The sequence below is a fragment of the Vanellus vanellus genome, assembly GCF_965231255.1.
Source record: "Vanellus vanellus genome assembly, chromosome: 5".
Taxonomy (NCBI): domain Eukaryota; kingdom Metazoa; phylum Chordata; class Aves; order Charadriiformes; family Charadriidae; genus Vanellus; species Vanellus vanellus.
Genome location: NC_138910.1, coordinates 45451277 through 45472736, shown reverse-complemented (window position 1 = coordinate 45472736; position 21460 = coordinate 45451277). Strand labels below are relative to the sequence as shown.

General features: G+C 41.7%; 1 protein-coding gene across 2 annotated transcripts in view; it reads right to left on the bottom strand.

The window, feature by feature from the left end:
* Positions 1-20540, bottom strand: part of DIP2A (disco interacting protein 2 homolog A) — a 138022-nt gene extending 117482 nt beyond the window's left edge. For both annotated transcript variants that reach the window (XM_082483809.1, XM_082483810.1), the window contains exon 1: positions 20265-20540. In XM_082483809.1, coding sequence (XP_082339935.1) covers positions 20265-20361 — 97 coding nt within the window. In that variant the 5' untranslated portion in view covers positions 20362-20540. The remainder of the gene's footprint in view (positions 1-20264) is intronic.
* Positions 20541-21460: the final 920 nt, after the last annotated feature.

Genomic DNA, 21460 nt, shown 5'->3' with positions numbered 1-21460 from the left:
ACCAATGAAGTCTGAATACTATATTTTCAGGAAAGCACTACAAAGCTGTACAATCAAGATTTACTTTGTCTTGTCACCAGAAAGGACTGGGGCACAGCACAGCCATATATCCATACAAATGACAAAAATGGACTGTTTTGCCTTGAAGTTATGAATCTGAAGTTATTTCTCCCCCAATGTAACAGTCACTACATAATGCAGAGTTATGATTCAACACCACCTCTTATGGTAGTGACTATTTCAATTACCACCAAGACTTTAAAGATTTTTGAGATAACAAACTAAATGCACTAGCATTTTCAAATTGACACCCCAAATCATGTTTAAATTATTTGAATAATTGTTTTAAACATTCATGAGACAAAGCTGCTCCTGTTCACAACAGAGGGCTCTACGTTATTTTAGACTGGAATAAAGAAGTACATTACCTACATTGGTAATACAAAAAATACAAATACTCTTAGAGCTAAGCATTTCAAACAGCTATAATTAGTCCCTTCACTTTGACTTATGATCAGAAGACACTTAAATGGCCTTACTGCATTTTATAAACAGCTGTGGAATTTTAAATCAATTAAATTCCTGTTAATCTAATATGTAGAAGCTGGTGACATGGCCTGTACAAATGCCTTGCCCATTTATCTAACTTGATTAGGTTTCTCAAGTTCCCCAGTCTTCTCTCTCCAGTCTTGATTAATACGAGGGAGAAGAAATCCACCAGAGCTACTATCCACTTATCTACCACGACTTTTATTAATTCATGAATTATTAATTCATGAAAACATTTTGCTTTTTACTCCTAGAAACATTAGATCCTCCAGAGGTCTGGTAAGAGAGTTCTGAAATACTATGTCACCATCAACTTCCCCATTATCCGTTAGTCTGACAGATTAAAATAAATCTGGAAAGTGACCCAACACAATTTTCTCATAAAGTTATGCAGCATTTCAATTTTTTACTCCCGAAAAATGTGTTTAGTGCAATATTTATACTACTACATACATATATTTTTACAAGATTTCTCTTTTGGAAATTCAACTCCTTTCCCAAGAAAATTATCAACAGCTCAATTTTTCAGCCAAAATTCTGCAATTTTAAGCTTTCCAATCTGCAAAGCTTTTTTTGACTTTTGCATGTGTCTTCTTAGCATATATGAAAACAACTGAATGTCAATAATCCTATATTCTCTACAGTTTTGTCTAAATCTTCCTGTGCTTCAGAAATGAGATACACCCTTTTTAGCACCTCTTGGGAACAAAGGCATCGTAGCTTTCCATAATTATCTTGTAAACTTTTTCAGTGTATATGAATTTACCCATAAACCATGGATTTAAAACACTCAAAAACTGACACAAGTGGATAATAATGTGAAAGCGTCTTATCTTTCTATTAGATACTCGAGTGTTCTTTCAACAGCTAAACTGATTTACTCATAAATTCCGGAAGTAATTTTAGTTTCCAAATTATGAAAGATATTTAAAGAGTTTAAAATTCTGAAGCTTTTACAGTTGCTAAGGTTCCCTCCCCTCATATTCTAGAAAGCAGTATTATTTTAACCTTCCTCCCAGAAGAAGAAAGACTGAAATCAAGAAATTCTAATTACTCATATCAGCTACCAGCAACACCCCTGAAAAACTCTACAATTCATTGCGGGGGGGGGGGGGGGGAGAAGTAATTTCAAAGTCAATATTCTGCACGCAGATTTTTCTTTAAGGTCTGTCCTGGTTCTGGCAGGGATGGCGTTAATTTCCCCAAGGAGTAGGTAGGGGAGGCAGGCATTCCATACCACGTGACCCATGCCCAGCTAACTGCTTCTCTTTCTCAGTGTCACTGTTTTTTCTCTTCCTGTTTGCTGTTCTGTTAAACTGCACCATCTCAACCCACGAGTTTTGCCTTTTTCTGCCGATTTCTCCCACAGCTGTGGGAGTTGAGCAAGCAGCCCCATGGTTCTTTGTTGGTGGCTGAGGCCAAACCACGAAAGGTCCTGTTGTTACTTTCTTTGTTGTAAGCAAGAATAAAATTCACTACAAAAGCTACCAGTGAAGTCCCTTCCTGCCAGAGCTGGAAATCAGTAATGTTATTAACATCGCATCAAGATCCAGTAAAATCTACTGGAAACACCAAAAAAAGGTTAAAGACATCAACTTGACATTCTTCTGCCAAGTGACAGATTTTGTATTTATTTCTATTTTCAGGCCCCACTTTTAACAGCCCTCAGTCATTAAAGGACCTGCCGCTCAGAACCTCCTCTAATAACTTCACATGTATTCAAGACTCTCCATGAAGTGTCATGGGAACCTAACTTCCATTACTGAAACTTGGTGGGATGAATCCTATGACTGGATTGCAGCTATCGATGGCTACAGGCTGTTCAGAAGGGACAGGCGAGGAAGGAGGGGTGGAGGCATTGCCCTCTACATCAAGAAATGGATAGTGTGAAGAGCTGTCTCTGAAGAATAGCCACGAGCAGGTTGAAAGTCTACAGGTAAGAATTAGAGACTGAGGCAAGAAAGGAGCCTTGTGGTCGGTGTCTACTACAGGCCGCCCGATCAAAGGGAGCCTATTGACAAAGCCTTCTTACATGCTACAGAAGGCATCGCTTGCATGCTCTCATCCTGCTTGGCGAATTTCAACCACCCCGCCATCTGCTGGAAAATTAGCTGTAGGCAATCCAGGAGACTCCTGGAGTACATTGAAGATAGCGTCTTAAGCCAGGTAATAGACAGCCCCACCACAGGGGATGCAATACTCGACCTGTTGGTCACCAACGCAAATGCGCTAATTGGTGACATCAAGACAGGAGGCAGCCTGAGCTGAGAAGGCCAAGGCTGTGGCTGCAGCTGAACTTGGCCAGGGATGCAAAGAATAATAATAAGGGCTTCTGTAGGTATGTCAGCCAGAAAAGTAAGGGCAAAGAAAGTGACCCCCCTGATTAGCAAGACTGACAAACTGGTAACAATGGACTAAGAGAAGACTGAGGAACTCAACAACTTTTTTGCCTCAGTCTTCACTGGAAACCTCTCTTCCCACACCTCTATAGGGGATGGACTGCAAGACAGGGACTGGGGGAGCAAAGTCTCTCTCACTGTAAGAGAAAATCAGGTTTGTGACCACCTGAGGAACCTGAACATACATAAGTCTATGGGACCTGATGAGATGCATCCCAGAGTCCCGAGGGAATTGGCTGATGTTGTCAAGACATTCTTTATGATATTTGAAGAGTCATGGCAGTCCTCCGAGAAGCTATGCTCATGGAGGACAGGGAGATTATCCTGCCTAATGAACCTAGTGGCCTTCTACGATGGAGTGACTACATCAGTAGACAAGGGAAGAGCTGCAAATGTCATCTATCTGGACCTCCCTAAGGACTCTGACACAGTCCCCCACAACATCCTTCGCTCTAAATTGGAGAGATGTGGATTTGATGGATGGACTGTCAGTGGATAAGGAATTGGTTGGACGGTTGCATCCAGAGGGTAGTGGTCAACGGCTCAATGATCAGATGGTGATCAATGACAAGTGGCCTCCCTCGGGGGTCCATGTTGGCACCAGTGCTGCTTAATATCTTCATCAGTGACACAGACAGTGGGATCAAGTATACCCTCAGCAAGTTTGCAGATGACACCAAGCTGAGTGGTGTGGTTGACATGCCTGGGGGACGGGATGCCATCCAGAGGGACCTGGACAAGCTCAAGAAGTGTCAACCTTATGAGGTTCAACAAGGTCAAGTGCAAGGTCCTGCACCTGGGTTGGGGCAACCCCTGGTATCAATACAGGCTGGGGGATGAAGGGATTGAGAGCAGCCCTGAGGAGAAGGACTTCGGGGTACTGGTGAATGAAAAAATGGACATGAGATGACAATGTACGGTCGCAGCCCAGAAAGCCAACCACATCCTAGACTGCATCAAAAGAGGTGTGGCCAGCAGGTTGAGGAAGGTGATTCTGCCCCTCTACTCCACTCTCATGAAACCCCACCTGGAGTACTTTGTCCAGCTCTGGAGCCCTGAGCACAGGAAAGACATGGACCTGTTGGAGCAAGTCAAAGATGACCAAGAGGGATGGAGCACCTCTCCTATGAGAGAGCTGGGGTTGTTCAGCCTGGAGAAGAGAAGGCTCCCAGGAGACCTTATCGTGGCCTTCCAGTGCTTGAAGTGGGCTTTTAAGAAAAATGGGGACAAACATTTTAGTAGGGCCTGTTGTGATAGGACAAGGGATAATGGCTTTAAACTAAAAGAGGGTAGATTTAGACTAGATATAAGGAAGACATTTTTTACTATACGGGTGGTGAAACACTGGAACAGGTTGCCCAGAGGGGTGGTAGATGCCCCATCCCTGGAAACATTCAAGGTCAGGTTGGATGGGGCTCTGAGCAACCTGATCTAGTTGAAGATGTCCCTGCTTATTGCAGGGGGGTTGGACTAGATGACCTTTAAAGGTCCCTTCCAACACAAACAACTCTGTAATTCTGTTCTATGATTCAATTCAAGAAATAACTGGAATAATAGCGCCTCCTGGTTTTCACAAAAAAAAAAAAAAAAACAACACTGCAATCTCTTCAAATATTTTCTCTAGTAAACTTACCAATATAATTATATTTTTTGTAATTGCTCATGCCAGTTAAGTGTAGACTGCACAAACTAGGAATTCAATAAACAATTTAAAAATACTTGGATAAGCTTGGAATCTAATAAATCACTTATATAGAAAAACAAGTCCAAAACCTGAAGATGAGTCTCAAAGGAGTAACACCAATTCCTATGATGTTGGTAATTGTATTTCTTTTAAACATAAGTTTCCTTAGCCTTAAAATATAATCCACTGGCATTTACCATTAAGCATCCAATGGCTTCATTCCATTAAATGTGTATTACTTCACTGCTATTAAAAATGTCTACACATCCATAAACCTGCAAAAGTTACTATTTTATCAGCTGGTTTATCATCTGAAGATAGTATGTCAACATGATCAGTTTTGAGGATATCCTCCTCCCTCCCCCCCGTCACAATGTATTGTGCTTACCGAAATATCTTTATTTAATAATCTGAACCATATTTTGCCAAAGATATTTCTATCAATTATGCACAACATTATTTTCCAGTGAATAGTCCTATTATCCTCCTAGCACAAAAGAAAGCAATGGTCTTTATACAGCATCAGTTAACAATTTTACTGCAGTCATTATACCAAATATGATATGCAGCGACGACTGTAAAATAAGTTCTCAAGTTTTGAAGTTCAGAATTTCCCTTATAAAAGTGCATTGAGAACCTATTTCATGTGATGAACACAATTTTGATAACATCAATACTGCATGAGTCATCAACTATCCAACAATACCCTTCAGTCACCACAGGGAATGATCTCGTACTGATTCATAATCTCTCTTTATTTTGCACTGTCAAAACATTGCTTGTTTTAACACAGCAAGGCTACCTCTTGTTATGATTTAGCCAGTCACTTTTATTTTATCACAATCTTATAGACAATAACGGAAAAAAACATTGGGGGACAGCAGGGAAAGAACAAATGGCTCACAGAATACCTGTCAGGTATGTCTCTTCTTAAGGAAAGTGTCTGCCCAAAGTCATAAGACTGCTGTTAATTCCCCCACCTTTTCCAGAAGGGCTTATCCTGCTATCACACTTTTCACTGCAACACATAACCATATTGCAAACATAACAGAGAAATGGCTATTGAGTTTCATGCATTGAATCGTGCCACAAGAGCTACAACCTACTTCATTTACAATGTTTGATCTTTATTATTAAAAAAAAAATAAATCCATGTGCACTTAACATAAAATAACATTGAACATATACATGAATGTCCGTGATTCAGTTTATTGGGCTTGTCAAACTTCACCAAGCATGACTGAAGCACTGCAGAGTACAGCTCAAAGTTAAGCCTAAAGTATGTACCGGTTCATTTCAGTACTTACAAATAACTACTAAAGAAAGGTAAAGCCCCCAAAAAACTCGTGGATTATCACTAGCGCTGAAGACTTTGGACAGAGTTGGATAAAACCAAGAACAGGCTCTTTCCACAGTCAAGAAAAATCTGTTTGTAGCACAACAGTGACCAAAATGGCCTAACTGTGAAAGGAAAACAACCCAAATAAATAGTAAAAGCAACACTGATGCAAGAGCTTCCCAAGTGGAAGATGCAACTAAGTGCAGTAGGGCACAGAAGACACAGGAACAAGTTGTGAGATATTAGCTATGCACAAGTTTTGGGTATTTATAATTATTTTTAAATTATTTTTTTCTCCTCCGGATGCATGCCAGACAACACTGGTCCTGCTAGGGCAGAAGGATCAGCAATATAGCAACTGTATAAGTACCTACTCAGCCACTGAATTTGTCAGATCTTATTTACAGAGCTTCCATTTTAAAAGTACAAGACTTCATTTATTTCTTACTACTATCTACCATTTACTGTTTTTTACTAGGCTTTCTGGTCTTCTTCCTCTGTTATCTCAAACCAGCCTGTAAGCTACCTTCATCATCACAACTATCCTGCTATGATTTTGCAACACATACTTATCACAAAGTTAAGACCCATATGACTTGCTGAGGCAAAAGTAATATATACCAGGATTTACAAACAGCTATTTTATCATTTAAAGTATTATTTATAATCTTAGCAGTAGTGTAAAATTAGAATATCGAGCCATAATTACAAGCAAATACAAAATTAACTACAAACAGAAGTTAACAGCTTAAGATGGACAGAAGTTCTCAGGAACTGGGAATTGTGCTGATGCCTCTATTACAATGCTGTCAGATTGTGGTTGATTATTCAATTTTCCAAGTAAGAATTCATACAGCTAGTCCATAAGTAATTTTTTTGGTCACTTATCCTGGAAAAGAAAAAAAAGTGAAGCTCCTTCTTCATCATTCAGGACCTGGTAAGATCTGTGGCCTGTTAGCCAAGCGCATCTCAGAAGCACATTATTGACAGGGTTAGAAGTTATTCCATGTGGTTCTGGTTCCCTTTCTCTTCCTGCTGGAAAACTATGCAAGGTTTTTCTAGTTTAGAGTGTGCTGTGCCACAAGCTTCTATTATTAACAGTAAGATTAAAAAAAAAATAATTTTTACTTTCACTGAAAAAGGAAATGGCAATAACCACAGTGCTGCCTTTTGTAGATCTTCATTCTACAGTCTCTGGAGCAGCCCCTGCCTCCTGCAAAAAGCTGTTGCAAGTATTTCCAGCACCCAAAGTTTTCTTTCAATTAGCAGAATTTAAACATTCTGAAGGACATCTGAACAACACCTTTTGTTAGGAAGGGAAGATTCTCATTTGTTAATGGTCAGTCTCAGGTACTGATTAATTTATAAACTGATGTCCTATGGAAATAAAAACAAAACAAATCAGAAAAGTGTCAGTATCTGCTAAAAGCCAAATTTTAAGAAAACCATGACTTTGCACTCATTTAGGCAATAGTTGCTGATACAGCTAATGCTGGCATTACAAGTTTTAGAAGTCTAGAAATATAGATATAATTTGTTCTAACCACTAAGTTAATCAGAAGAGCATTTTCTGTTTAAAAATACCCATTTCCTTAACACATTCCTTCATCTGTCACACAACAACATTGGTCAATTATTACAGCAATGCTTATAAACAGAGCGGTTTACTGCATTATTCAAGAAAAGTAACCCAAAACCTCACAAACAAGGCAGGTGCAGCTGGAAAGGGAGCACAGGGATAAAGGCACACACTGCCTTTACTCCTGCACTATTGGTCATACTGACATGTCCAGCTACGACTTCAGATTTGATGACTACAAAATGTATTATTTCTCAGTTTACCAAACTGCTCAAGGACAACAAACTCACAACCAGCAAAAATATGACACACAAACTCACAACAGCCAACTACTCCTTACCATGCTGATGTCTCTTGGGTAAATTATAAGCATAGCCCAAAAGTCAACTGAGACTATGTGCAGTCAAACCAGAAGAAACTCCAGAGTGAAAATTCTTGACATGAAAGCTCACAGAGCAGCAACACACTTGCACTAGAGCAAGGGAAAAAAAAAGTCCTCTAGCTCCTGCTTAAGGAGTGACTCTAGGTTCATCAGCTTGACTGCTAAGAAGTTTCAAGGTCATGAATTTTACTATGCACATGTATAACCTAAGGGCAGTAGAAAGAAGGCAAAGAGCAAGAATACAATGGCTGTTCTTGGGACTGCACAATTTCCACAACATGTACTACAAGCTCAACTAGCTGGTTTATTTGGTTAATTTTCTTAGTGATTGTTACTTTGTAAATGAAAACTTAAGACAAAAAAAATTAAAAATATGCCCAAACCTAAATACTTACTTTCTTCAAATACTGTTTCTGGAAAGAATAAAAGAAGGGAAAAATCTTTACTGAGCTCCTAACTCTGGAAACAGTGAATACTCTGCAAATTGAAGTAATTCCCACGAAATAAAAATTATACACAAACATTTGTAATGAGAAACTTAAAATATTTTTGTTAAACAACATGTAATTCTAATCAAACCCACCAGCGCATCCAGAGCATGGAGGTCTGCTGGAGGGTAATGCGTCAGCATGAGCTTGCAAGATAGCAGAGAATCGAAAGCCTGATGAAGGGGGAAACTCACTGCTGCTCCCCCTGTCACTCCCCCAAATTACACATTCCCACTATGGACTGTGCACAGTGCCTGGTGGTTACCAGCACCTGTGAGCTGAATCTGCTTTGCACAAAATCTTGCTTATCCTTAACCTTTATATCATTCTCAGGACTTCTCTTTTCAGCCTCACAGTTGTACTGCCATCCTCCACAGTACATGCACCCTTTATCGTTGGCTTCATCCTACCCATGTACCTTGTTGCAACAGGAAAACAAAACAGAACCCAAACCTCCAGCCTTCCTCACCTCCAAAAAAGCTGCAGTTCCTGGGGTGCTCTGCTGAAACTTCTCTGTGGCAAGACAGAGCTGAAGGCCCTCTAGGGTATAGTCAAACCACTTACCATTACAGGTTTTCAGTTCTCTATATACAGATAGCTTTTTGAAACCCTATCTGATAAAATATTGAGTGGACTGCTATTTTCCTTGTATCTGATTAGTCACAGATCTGTGGGACAGTAACGTATTGATCTTACACCATGATTTATGGGAGTTTGTATATTTCAAGTTCTAGAAGGGCAAAATGCTGCTATAACCAGCAAGGACAATGTTTCATTCCAGGCTGGATCCAGGACAGCTCTGAAGGAACAGCAGTATAGATACAGAGAGATGCTGAAAAAAATCAGTTTTGGGTATGGACTCATGTTGCAGCTAAGCTGAAGTATTGACACCCTCCTCCCTCTGCCTCAACCCAATCAAGCCCTGAGCCCATCAGGCTATAACACTAAGCCAATTCAGCTCATTAACCTGCTTTTAAAAAAAGAATACTCACTTTCTGTCATGTTAACTTGCTGCCACTGTACCACAGCATCAGACAGGCACCAGATGTAGCTCAAGATAAAAGCTTGGGTACAGGAATTCCCCTTTTGGGCAACAGCTACTTCTTTAGTTCAGTTGTCTGGTGAAACAACACCCTACTCAGCGCCTGGGGATGGACGGAGGCCCCTTCCAGCTCCCTTCACAGCAGCAGCCAGAAAGCAGAGAAGCAAGGCAAGCACAAGATTCCCATTGTAAAAACTGAGACTCTCTTGTGCGCAAGATTGGAAATGGAAAGAATGAGCTCCCACAGCAGCAGAAGTGTGCCCCCAAACTTCATCAGAAAACCACTACACAAAGGATAATAGAGCAGAAAGGGACATAGCAAAATCCCAGTATTACATTCTTTTTCAGTGGGAAGGAAAAAGCTAGGTGAACTGATACTGCCCATATATATATATATACACACACATGCACACCCTTCAAACTTTATCATCAGCTTGTTAAGCGTAATCAGTAGTTTCAGCATTAGAGTGGAATATTGCTTTAAGGATAAATAAGGACATGCTACCCTCATAACTTTCTTCTGAAATAGCTGTTTACTTTGAAAGGCACTTGGGGGGGGGGGGGGGCAGTGGGTGATAACCAAAAATGAAAGAAACAAGAAAACTAGGGAAAAGGACAAAAAACTGGAAAATTTAAGCCATGATAAATTAAAATAAACAGCCAGAATAAAAGATGATTTGCATCTATCTTCCTAATATTACATCAGCTATCAGTATATTTTCAGTGTCCATAAATAGCAAATGCAAGAAGAGGCAGAATTTTGTCAGACTTTTCTTTCTGGCATCCAGAAGGAACACTGAACAAGATCCTGCTAGTGAAGGGATGAGGCCCAATTATATTCACCAGCTGTAAGACGTCTATCCAAATTCTTAAAGAAAGATTCATAGAGATAATAAAAGAAACGCCTTGACCTTTAAAAGTAACAACATGGAAGATACGAGCTGGTTCTTTCTTCATTGTCTTGTAGTGGGTGTTTTTGATAAGCTTACCGACATGACACACGCTCCAACACAGGAAAACAAACAAAAAATCCAAGGAGGCTTAAAAGAAAACAGGTTATTAAAAAGGAGTAAAATGCACTTGTTAGGAGGCAAGCCAAACAATGCTGCATTTTTCAACAAGACTGCAGGGGAGGATTGATCTTTGTGTCCTGTTGAGCATTGCTGGGAAAACAACAGTGAGAAAGAAAAGAGGTTGTAATAAAACAGTAAAAAAGACGGAAGGATACAATGATGATTTGGAGGCTTTAATAATTCAGCTACACGTTTCAGCTTGGTTTCCTGAATTCTGCATTGCAGAACTGCTTTCTTCAACCTTAGCGCAGGAAAACCATTCACTTACATCTTGCTGCAGATCTTCAAATTTGGGTCAATCATCACTTCAAGAAATCTCCAGAGAATGCAACAACTTTACACTTCCTTGAGAGCTACAAACCTTGTGCCAAGAAACTGTCAAACACTTTGGTAATTCTTCCAAGGTAAATACACAAGTTTTTTATAACCAAATGACTGTTGTGTAATCAGAGACTGAAATATTTTGCCTCTGTATTTGCATACACACATAGTACAAAGATATTTCCTCCAGTAACAGAATTGGGTGATACATCTGTAACTCAGGGGTATGAAACATCACCAAGCTGGCATCTTGGGCATCTTGAATCTCTGTATCATACTGGTTTTCAGTCCAAAAAATGCCCGTAGCCTTTCATCAATGAAAACACATTTCAGAAGAATAGTTTATCCCTTAAAAAAAAAAGAAAAACAAAACCAAAACAAAATAACAACAGCTTCCTACAGCTAGCAAATGAAAAAAAAAAAGAATCACTTTATGTTCTTAAGACTGGCAGAGCCTGATTTAGGTTTGGGGGAGAGGATAGGGAGCTAGAACACTTGCATTTATGATTTTAAGGGAAACTTACTTTTCCATGAGTACACCTGGAAGAAAATGTATTTCCTTTAATTGTCTTAAAGTTTGCCATCATACTCCTTTTCCTCACCAGGATTTAACCTTCCTTGCCAAAGCAACATACAAAAGAATAACAAGGTTTAAAGACCAGCCCTCTGCCACAGAGCAGCTGAAGTTGGAAAGGACATCTCAAGTTCAACCTAGTTCAACCCCTGCTCCTGCAGGGTCAACTACAGCAGTCTGCCCAGGATCACATCTAAAGAAATCCCTTAAGAAATTTCTGACAAATGTTACCTATGCCTCAGCTAGATAAACCCCAGGATTTTACAGTTATCATTACTGTTGCCATTCAGATCAGCAATGAATTAAGGCATCTTCCAGGAACATAGCGAGCTGCCACTTAAGTCTTCAACCTCAATCTCCAACAACTACAGTTGACCATTCAATGCAGAACTGCTTCTGATGGAGAGTATTTTACATTCTTCTACTCAAACACAAGGAAGAATAATTTAAACACTGGTTAGCTACAGCAGAAATCCAAAAGACAAAAAAAAAAAAAAAAAAAAAAAGCCCAAACCACCTAACTGGTAGAGTCTGAAATTCTGCTTTGATTGGAAAGAGAGTTGATGACCTAGCACTTCCAGCTCTCCTGGTTGTGCATTTTCTGTTTCCTCAAAGCAATAAAGATAACAACACAGTAGATTTAGTCTTTTTTTGTAAGCCCTTAAGTGCATCCCCATAACTCCTAAGTTGGAAGCCACAGATATCAAAATAAGACTGGATGTCCTTCTGCAGATTCTCACTGCTCACAGGACTGTTTTCATCAGAAGCAGCTGAAAATAAAAATTGCAAGGATGCCCTCAGCTAAGATAAGACACCTTGCTTGTCCTCCCATGTTGCAGAAGATGGAACGAGGGGAAAAAGGGAGGGGGCAGAATAACACTGATGGAAAATGAATATGACAGGGGAGTGGGAATCAGTGAAAGGGAAGGCGAGTTACAGATGAAAACCACAGTCAATCATATTATTCCACTACCACAACTGAACTTTGCAGCATGGTTGCTGCTAATCTTTAAGGCCAATCCAAAAAGAGCCCCTAAAACAATTTCTCATTACCTTCCAAAATAGAGGGGAGGAAAAAAAAAATAATAAGGGTTTTTTTTTTTTTTTTTCCATTTGCTGCTCTGATCATCCAGCACATAAGGTAAGAAAAAGAAAATGGGTGAATTTGTTTTTCTCTCACAATGTAGAAGGGTACATAAGACTTTGAACTCTTCATGCCATCTATGTTAACTGCTGTCTCTCTTAAATCCCCAGTTTATGAACTAATTCTATGGAGAACATAGCAAGGTTTGGACAATGAACTCAGCTATAATGCATTCCCACAGGTGAACGAGAAGAGAGTCTTCCCCCTTTTTGAGGAATAGGCTTTTCATTTGAAAAAAGAAAAAATTAAGTGGTGCATGTGTAAAAAAAGGACAGTAGTAAAAATGTGTAAAATTGTTTTTCACTGTAGTAATCCAAGAAACATAGCTACAAGAGTCTCAGTTGTCACTGTTACAATTATACTAATGTGATGGGATAACTCTGAAACAATGGGTATGTTCCCAATTACAACATCTTGCTCAGTTTAGAAAAATACCTTCCACACATTCTAGACAGGACAGCTCAACCTCAACAGCCACTGTCAGCAACAGACCCCACCAGCACAATCTTTACAATGTCATGTGGCTGATGCACAGAATGGAGGACACAAAGATGTACAGAAAAAACAGCTACTATCATCTCAGTACCAGTAGCCTGGCTCAAAAGAAGTACTCCTACTTAGCCCAGTAGCAATGCCTCCCTCCTCCATTCCACCTCTCCTTTCCTCTCCCGCTCTAGCAGCAAACTAGTTTATGGTTAGGGCAAGATTCAGTGCTTTAACAGCCTTGCAAAACGTGCTGCAGCCAAAAGGAGCACAATGGATGGAAGCATCCCACATACCAGATGTCTACCTAACAGCCACCTAGCTGGACTCTCTTTATGTCAACAGATATGTAGCCTTCAAATGAACTTCAGTCCTATCCTGAAGCAGAGTAGGAAGATTCTGAACCCACTTTTGGGAAGAAAACGGCATTCTTGACCATACCAAGTAAGGATACTATTTCATTTTTACAGTTTAATAGCAATGACATCATTAAAATTGTCATAACCAGTAAGGAAAAAAAAAAATCTTCATTGCAAACATCCCCTTATTAGACAAGTTAATTTGTGTTTTCTACCATAATCAGAAAGTTTAACTTGGGAAAAAAAGGGGCTTTAAAAGCAATCTAGTTTTCAGAGGCTGCTGTTATAAAAGAAAATTCAGTTGCGACCAGAACACAGCTCCAGGAAGCAATAGTCATATGGCCCCTGTTCTTTAATGACCTGGACTAGCTGACCAGTCAGAGCAATGTGATGAGGCAGAGCGATGACAACCCACTGGGCAGCTACTTCACAGCCAGCCTGTCAATGGCTGCAGATGACTGCATCCCCTGATGCCATCAGTGAAACAGAAATGCTGGGACAGCAACTCCATCCAGCAATAACACCTTTTAGCCATAAGGCCCCAAAGCTTCACCAGCTTTTCACAGCAGCCAAGAAATATGCTAGGACATAAACAAAAAGAAGGTTCTGGAGCAAAGGCCTACCACCGTGAAGGCAGCAGCTTTAATTTCCCAGAAGATAAACTCGAAGATGGCTGTAACTAGAATTTCATATACACATTCACTGTGTTCATTATAAATAGCAGCAAATAAAATCCTCCAATTGTTACAGTCTATGAAAAGCCCCTCTTTTCCTTAATTAACTGAATGTTCCCCCTAATAATAATCCTATAATACACACATTAAACAACATAAACCTAAGAATTACACAAATGAGAATGTGCTTAGAGACCCACCAATGAAACACTGGACTCCCACAAGGTCAAGCCATTGTAACTACATTCTCTGAATATTTCAGGAAGGTAATGTTAGCCACATCATCGCATAGTTTTACAATCAAAGTCTGGCAAAGCAAAACCAGTTTAAATCCAGGCGCATTTTGATAAAAGGATTCAAATATCCTTGTACCCATAAAAAGCACACTTCTGTTAGCTACCACTTGTTGGCTTATACACAGTATAGCATTAAAGCAGCAAGTATTCCTAAAGACTACAATAGTACCTAACTTCCAGATAAGGCTGGCAGAATGAACTAGCCTTGCTCCATCAATTGATAGTCACCAACAATGATCCCTCAAAGCCCTTCTTCAGATACCTTGATGACCAGTATCAAAGGATCCCTCACATAGGTTAACCATGAAGCTTGCAATGGCAGCTGTTCCTTGCTACAAGATCATTTTATAATAAATAAATAAATAATCAGAAACGTGCTTCCCTTCAAACACTGCATGACTATTTCAGTCACAAACCGGACCTAAGGATACAAACTAGCCTGAAGGACATCAAGTCAGCCACGTCCAGAGACCTGTGCCAGGTGTAATGTGAGAACAAGCTTTGTAGACTTACTCAGTCCCCACATGGGCATTTGGCAAGCCCCATGTACTATCACGCAATTAACAGTTTCTGCTGAAGAGGCCCAGAAATTAAGCAACAAAGATGCCGCAGGTCAAGTTTCACAGACTACCATCCACTTGCCAAGCATCTCTCTCCCCAGTTCCAACAGTTCTTCTCACTGACAGCCTCAGTTTATATTTATTTCCGAGTTTTAAAATGATCACAGAAGTGGTAAACAATTGTACCTTGCAGACATACTTTTTGAAGACTTCCATAACAGAAAACTACCACTTTAAGACCAGAAAAAAATTAACACCCAAATACCATGCTTTATCATAAGGATAACAGGTTAATGTGTGTATGTGTGTCTCTTGTCCTCATTAGACTTCAAATACAGTATTTTAAATACCCCATCAATACTGCTAGTATAACAAATGCAATTAAGTTAAACTTTTCAGCTCTGACCGCTGCCTTTAGTTTTTGTAAGAAAGATGTTTTGCCCCCCCAGAATATTCTATTATCAATTTATTTTTTAAAGAACCCAACCAGACTGTTAGTATGGGCTAATACTGGCTAGCAATTATTGCAAAAAGTATTTGCTGGAGCATGGCTAGAATGTTTGCAGTAGCCAAAAATGTCAGACACTAAATACCTTTAATTTTTTCAGGAAACTCTTCTTGGCCGACACCTTCTTCCACTCAGCTGTATGCATTACACTACTTGCAGTACCTCAGCCTCCCTACCCTCCCCCCCCAAAAAAAACCAACCCCTGACAAAGCTTCCTTGTCACACAACTCTTTTCTTAAGTGGGAAATAAATAAATGGGATAAAAATTATGTGAGAGTGAGCTTTCTGTCCAGGCTGACACAACCACCTCATTGGGAACCAGAGAAAGCCGCACATAGAACACTCCATCTAAACCACCATGCTTTCCACTAAAACTTAACCAGGCTCAGAAGAAACTTTGGGCAACATGTTAAAAGATGGAAAACCCAACATCCCAAATAAACAGCAAAATCAAGTTATACTTAAGACGGTAAACTACATGACAATACATTTTTATCTCAGGACTAATTCTGTAGCCTGTTTGATAGAAGCCATCAAGAACAGCATTTCCCGTCTAGCAATCAGAGAGGTAACAGAATAGACTTGGACTAGGAAAAAATAGTATCTTTAACTTCTTTACAACAGGTAATCTCTGTTAAGAGTTTCAGCTCAGTTCCAAAATAAGCTTGACCTACAAATCCTAGGAAACAGAAGAAAAGCCAAATCCATATATTTAATGTTTAAAGTTGATCAGAAATTCAGGAAAAAGAAAAGAAAACCATTGTAATATTCACACGCTGGTCAAACAGCCACCTGGAAGTCTGTAAACCCACATTCTTCTTTTTGCAACTTTTACATACATTTACTGAATGCAAGTCATAAGTTATGCATCCAAACAGCCCCATCTCACCAGAACTACATAGCAACAAGCACAAAAAAATTCCAAGAGAAGAAACAAGCATAGCCATATGTTCTCATAAGACACCAAACTGGTAGCTGACGGGACTACCACCACAAACAACTCTAGAAGACAAAGCCACACAAGCTAACACCAGTTGGTCCTTGTTGCTATACAGATATATAGTATGTTTTTAACTTTGACTACTTCTACTCCTCCATATATTGTCCTTAGATTAGAAAGGAACAAGCAAGGCATCTTCCTGCACAGATGACCTGCAAGAAGCAAAAAATGACCCAATTCCACATCCCCTAGGCTTAGAAGAGTACAAGTAAAGCTGCTTAAATGGTGGAAGTACAGCACATAGTGCTCTTCAGAAAGAGGTCTTTAAACGTCAACATTTATTTCTGCCAGAGGAAGGGTTTCATGACCTCTCAAGCTTTTCTCTCTCACCCAAAACATGCATCTTATTGCATAAAACAGCAAATTATAGCTATGTGCCATGGAAAAAGCTGTAGGAGAAACACTGGGAAAGGTCTGAAAAGGATAAAAACAAGGAGCCTTGTGCACAAGAGAACAGTCAAAAGTTGTTTTGAGGCACAGCTTTCAAACCAAACGTGATTTTCTTGAATGCACAAATTATACAAGTACCATTTGTGTCTAAATGAGACCTGTTCTTCAAAATTATCACACCTTAATGAAAAGCAGTGTACAAGTACATTTAGATACATAAAAATACACACAAATATAAGATACACCATCATAAAACAGTTACAGGCTTTAAAAAAGCACATTGAAGTTTTTCTTACAAAATCTCCAATGTGGATTGGATTAATTTTTTTTAAAAGGGGGGTTTATAACCTTAGTTCTGTTTCAGAAGACAGAAGAAAAAAACATTTTATAGTGACTAATAAAGAACTAAAGTACTTTCGTGCTTTCACAGAAGATCCTGTCAGACTGATTAGGGAACTCTGCATCTTTCCATTACATCAGAAAGTTGCAGCATCTTACAGTCTTAAGGTAAGAAAGCTTAATCTACAGATAAGCTACAATTCAGCTTAGCTGCCAATCACTGTCTCAAAATTGTTCTTATCTCACAAAAATGTTGTAGCAGATCTCTTAGTTTTCACTAAAAGATTCACCATTTTTTTCTACAAGAAAAATTAGTGTTGATAAAATACATCAGCATTGTTCTAAGGTTTCTTTTTCACCCCCAACTATTATTTTTCTAGTACATGAAGAATACAAAAAATTGTCAATCAAGAGATTAGAATCTTGTAAAAGTGGAAGGATCCATAAGAGTGCATGTGACCAGAATTGCAGCAAGAGTTGGAGTTCCCTCCCCATCCAAAACTCTTCAAGCTGAACACTTGATTTGGGATTTTGAGTGATTTTTAGAAACTAGCAATGTACTCTGTCTCCACTTTTCTCTACATCTAAATGCAAACAATTTCCCAGCTTTCACTATGACAACCTGGGGCAAAAACAAAGGAAGTTTTTAATCATTCTCCTGATTTATTTATAGGTGAAAATAATGTAATCAAAGAGAACATTAGTCATTCCTGCCTCAGCATAGCACACATGACATTTCAATTAACAACGTACACATACAAAGTATAAAGGAACTTGCTCTCAAGTTTCTTCTTTTCCTTCCTTCACAATTCCTCTCAGATTATGGTAACATCCTCCCAAGTATGACCTCTAATTTACAGCATATTCAGCGTAAGAAATCCCCCATTAAACCTCCCCGCAGGCTGCTTGTTTTGTGTCTCACACACACACCCCCCTTCATTAAGGCAAAGGTCAGCTACAACATCCATACACCAAGCGCAGAAGAGCACCGTATGTCCAGTAAAAAGACTGCTGAAAACCTGAGGAAGCCACTGTCAGCAGTGGCCTTCCACTATGGGCTGTATTCTGCTCAAATAAAAATAGGGAAATAACCAACAATCTCTACATGTACCAATTTACTTCCACTTCACATAGATTAAAATGCAAGCATCTAATCCTAGATCACAATTCCTTCCTCTCCAAGTGAGCAAGTTCTGAATATTAATGATGGAGAGGTCCATTAAAAGCAGCATATACAAATGTCAAGCGATCGCAGAACACAAGCACATAACATTACCAGACACTGAAGAACTGCTTGCAAACACTTTCAAGTCATTAAGGCAAGGCAGAAAAGGAATGGCATCTAAGATCATAAACTAAGTCTTCAGAGTGGTCAAGAAGTTTGAGCTAACATTATTACTTTATCCAATGACTTAATCCAGCAATACAAATTTCAGCATGAGACGCACTGTACTATGACAGTTCGCAATCACTTTAGGCGTTTCACAGATTTAACATACCACAGATCCATATATTAAAAAAAATGTTCCAGTGGTTAAAAAAAAAAACACAGAGCCAGGACCTACACAAAAGAGGAGCCAACCCCAGGATATCCTGGCCAACCTGCAAGCACCAGCAAGCACACATGCAAAAGCTCTTGTACCAAGCGTGTCTACACTGTGAGAGCACGCAGGTACCAGCTGCACACTGCTGCAGCTCACAAGTCACAGAAACTCCTCTTGCACAAGCAACAGTACGTGTCGCGTACTGCTCTGGCAGACGTGCAGTGGCAGGTTAAACTTGGACAACAAAATTACTAATCCTATACTTTTTCCCTGCCTCTGCACCAAAGGTTCCACACTGGAGGTGAGAACAGCTGATCTGTGAATCATTTCCTAAACCACGACATATGTCAGCCAGCATATGAAGGTAAAATAACCCCAGTTTTGCCCACCTGAGCATACTGATCTGAAAACTGCAACATCTGAGGAGCAGGCTACCCCAGGATCGTGGCTCTAACAGCTTTTTAGCTGTTCTGTTCCAAAGTGGAGCTTGACAACATAGCTAGGGAACGTGCAATGACTAACTGCTTCCAGAAAACGCTGCTTCGGTCTTTTCCACATCTTACATGCTCTTCCACACCAAGTGTCTACACCTGTCTGTCTGCAGGGTGGGCCATGCCAGGGAACCAATCCGAAAAAAAAAAAAAACACCAACAAACCCAAAAACAAAACAAACAAACAAATAAAAAAAACCCACAACCCAATCCAACCACAAAAACAAGTGTAATTCTAACAGGGATCACAAAAGGACTGTTATCACCAAACACAAGCCTGGAGGTGGAAGGAAAAAAGGCCTTTTGGGGGCTGCAAACCAATAGATGGGCTTAAGTACACTGTCAAAGCGAACCTTAGCCTGGCACTGCATCTTTGCCCCTCTGACCAAGGGCTCCTTAACTAAAGGTGTGGAGGGAATGTCACCATATTCCTGCCTGGAAACTTGATATACAGGAAAGCATAAAAACAGTGGGAATTATGGACAGATCCAAAGCGAAAGGCTTAAGATTAAAGCTATAATTAGGGATAAATATTAAAAAAGATAAAAGGTATTCAGCTGCACACTAACTGACCATTTCGGGGCCAACTCAGATTGAACAAAAAACGCCTCATGGCCATCTCACAAAATGCCTCTGAAGAGGCCTCTACAACCGCTTCCACCCAGGCACCGGGGGCCGGGGACGCGGGGCAGCTGGAGCCGTCCCCACCCCCCCCGCGGTTCATCAGCCACCGGGTGAACCCCACCGCCTCCTGCAAAAGGGGTCCCCCAGGGAGGAGGGCGCAAGACCTCGCAGTCCCGAGTCAGACTCTCTGCTAAATGCGCCCCCTCCCATCCCGGCTCCCCTCTGAGGGCTGGCAGCAGAAGAGGAGCCCCGGGGGGAGAAACCGGGGTACGAGGCTCCCACCGCCCCCCAGCCCCCTCAGCGAGACCAGGTTCCCGCCCCGCCCCGGGCGGACAACGGAAGCGACCCGCGGGCTTCCTGCCGCGGCGCCGGCCGGGCCGAGCTCTCCCCGCCCCCGGCCCCCTGGCCCCGGCCGCCCTCACCCTCCGACAGCTCCAGCTCCAGCTCCGCCAGGCTCTCGCGCACTTCGGGCGGCAGCGGCACCGCCTCCAGGGAGCAGCCCCCGCGCTCCGCCGCCATGGTGCGGGCGAGGAGCGAGCGGGCCCCGCCAGAGCCACCGCCCAGCCTTGCCGCAAGTGGGGCCCGGGCCGGGCGGGAGGCGGCAGCGGTCCCGGGACGGGACGGGGAATGAAGGGGAGGAGAGGGGAGGAGACGCCGCTCCGGCCCTGCCGCCCCGCGCAGCGGCTATCGCAGCCAGGGATCCGTGCCCCGCGCGAGGGGAGGGGCGGGGCGAGGCGAGGCGAGGCGAGGCAGCCGCCAGGGGCGGGGCGGGGCGCTCCCAGGCAGCCTCGCGCGAGCCGCCTCGCGGAGGGGTGGGAGGTGCGCGGGCCCCTGGGCGGCGCAAGCCGCGGTCGGTGGCTTCGTCAGCGTGAGGTATCGCCGCTGAGCGGGGCGCCGAGCCTGCCACGCCCTGCCGGAGCCCAGTGGGGTGTCGCCTGCTTCCGCAGCTAGCTTCAGGCCCTCGACAAGAGCTCCCGTAGGAGCGTGTGCCCCCCGCAGGCCAGGGCAGGCGGCACCAGGCCTTGGAAGGCCCCAGCAGCCAGGTGTGCCCCACTGCTTCAGAAGGGCCTTAGGACAACTCGCTCTCTCCCTCATCCAGCTGCTGTTCCCTTCCTTACCTGCTGGTGCTGTGTCCCCTTCTGAAAAAAACAAAACTGCACTTTCTCTCCTTCCTCTCCCCACTTCTTTGTCCCAGCAGAAAGTAGGAAACATGACAGAGCCCAGGGCCTATCCTTCTCACAGCGTTTCCCAGGAAGGGGCATGGAGATTTTCAAGGAGCAGAATTACACTGTGAGTATCTAGAAACGTGAGAGCCTACATGTAAAGTGGTGCTTGGGCCTGTGTAAAAACAAAAAAAACCCACCCAAACAAACACCTTTGAAGGGCACTGGAGACCAGCAGGAAATGTTTGTTTTGGAGCCTGTATTGATGCAGTGGCTTTTCCCAGTTTAACCACAGGTTCCAGAGTGAATGTGTGGCAGGGCACCAAGGTAGGGTCTTGCTCTGTCCTTCCTGCAGCCCCAGGGAGGCTGGTGCAAAGGAGGCCTACAGAGGGTGGAAGCAAGGACAGGTATCTTGGGAGGAATACAGAGAAACTATCCAAGCAGCCAGGGATCAG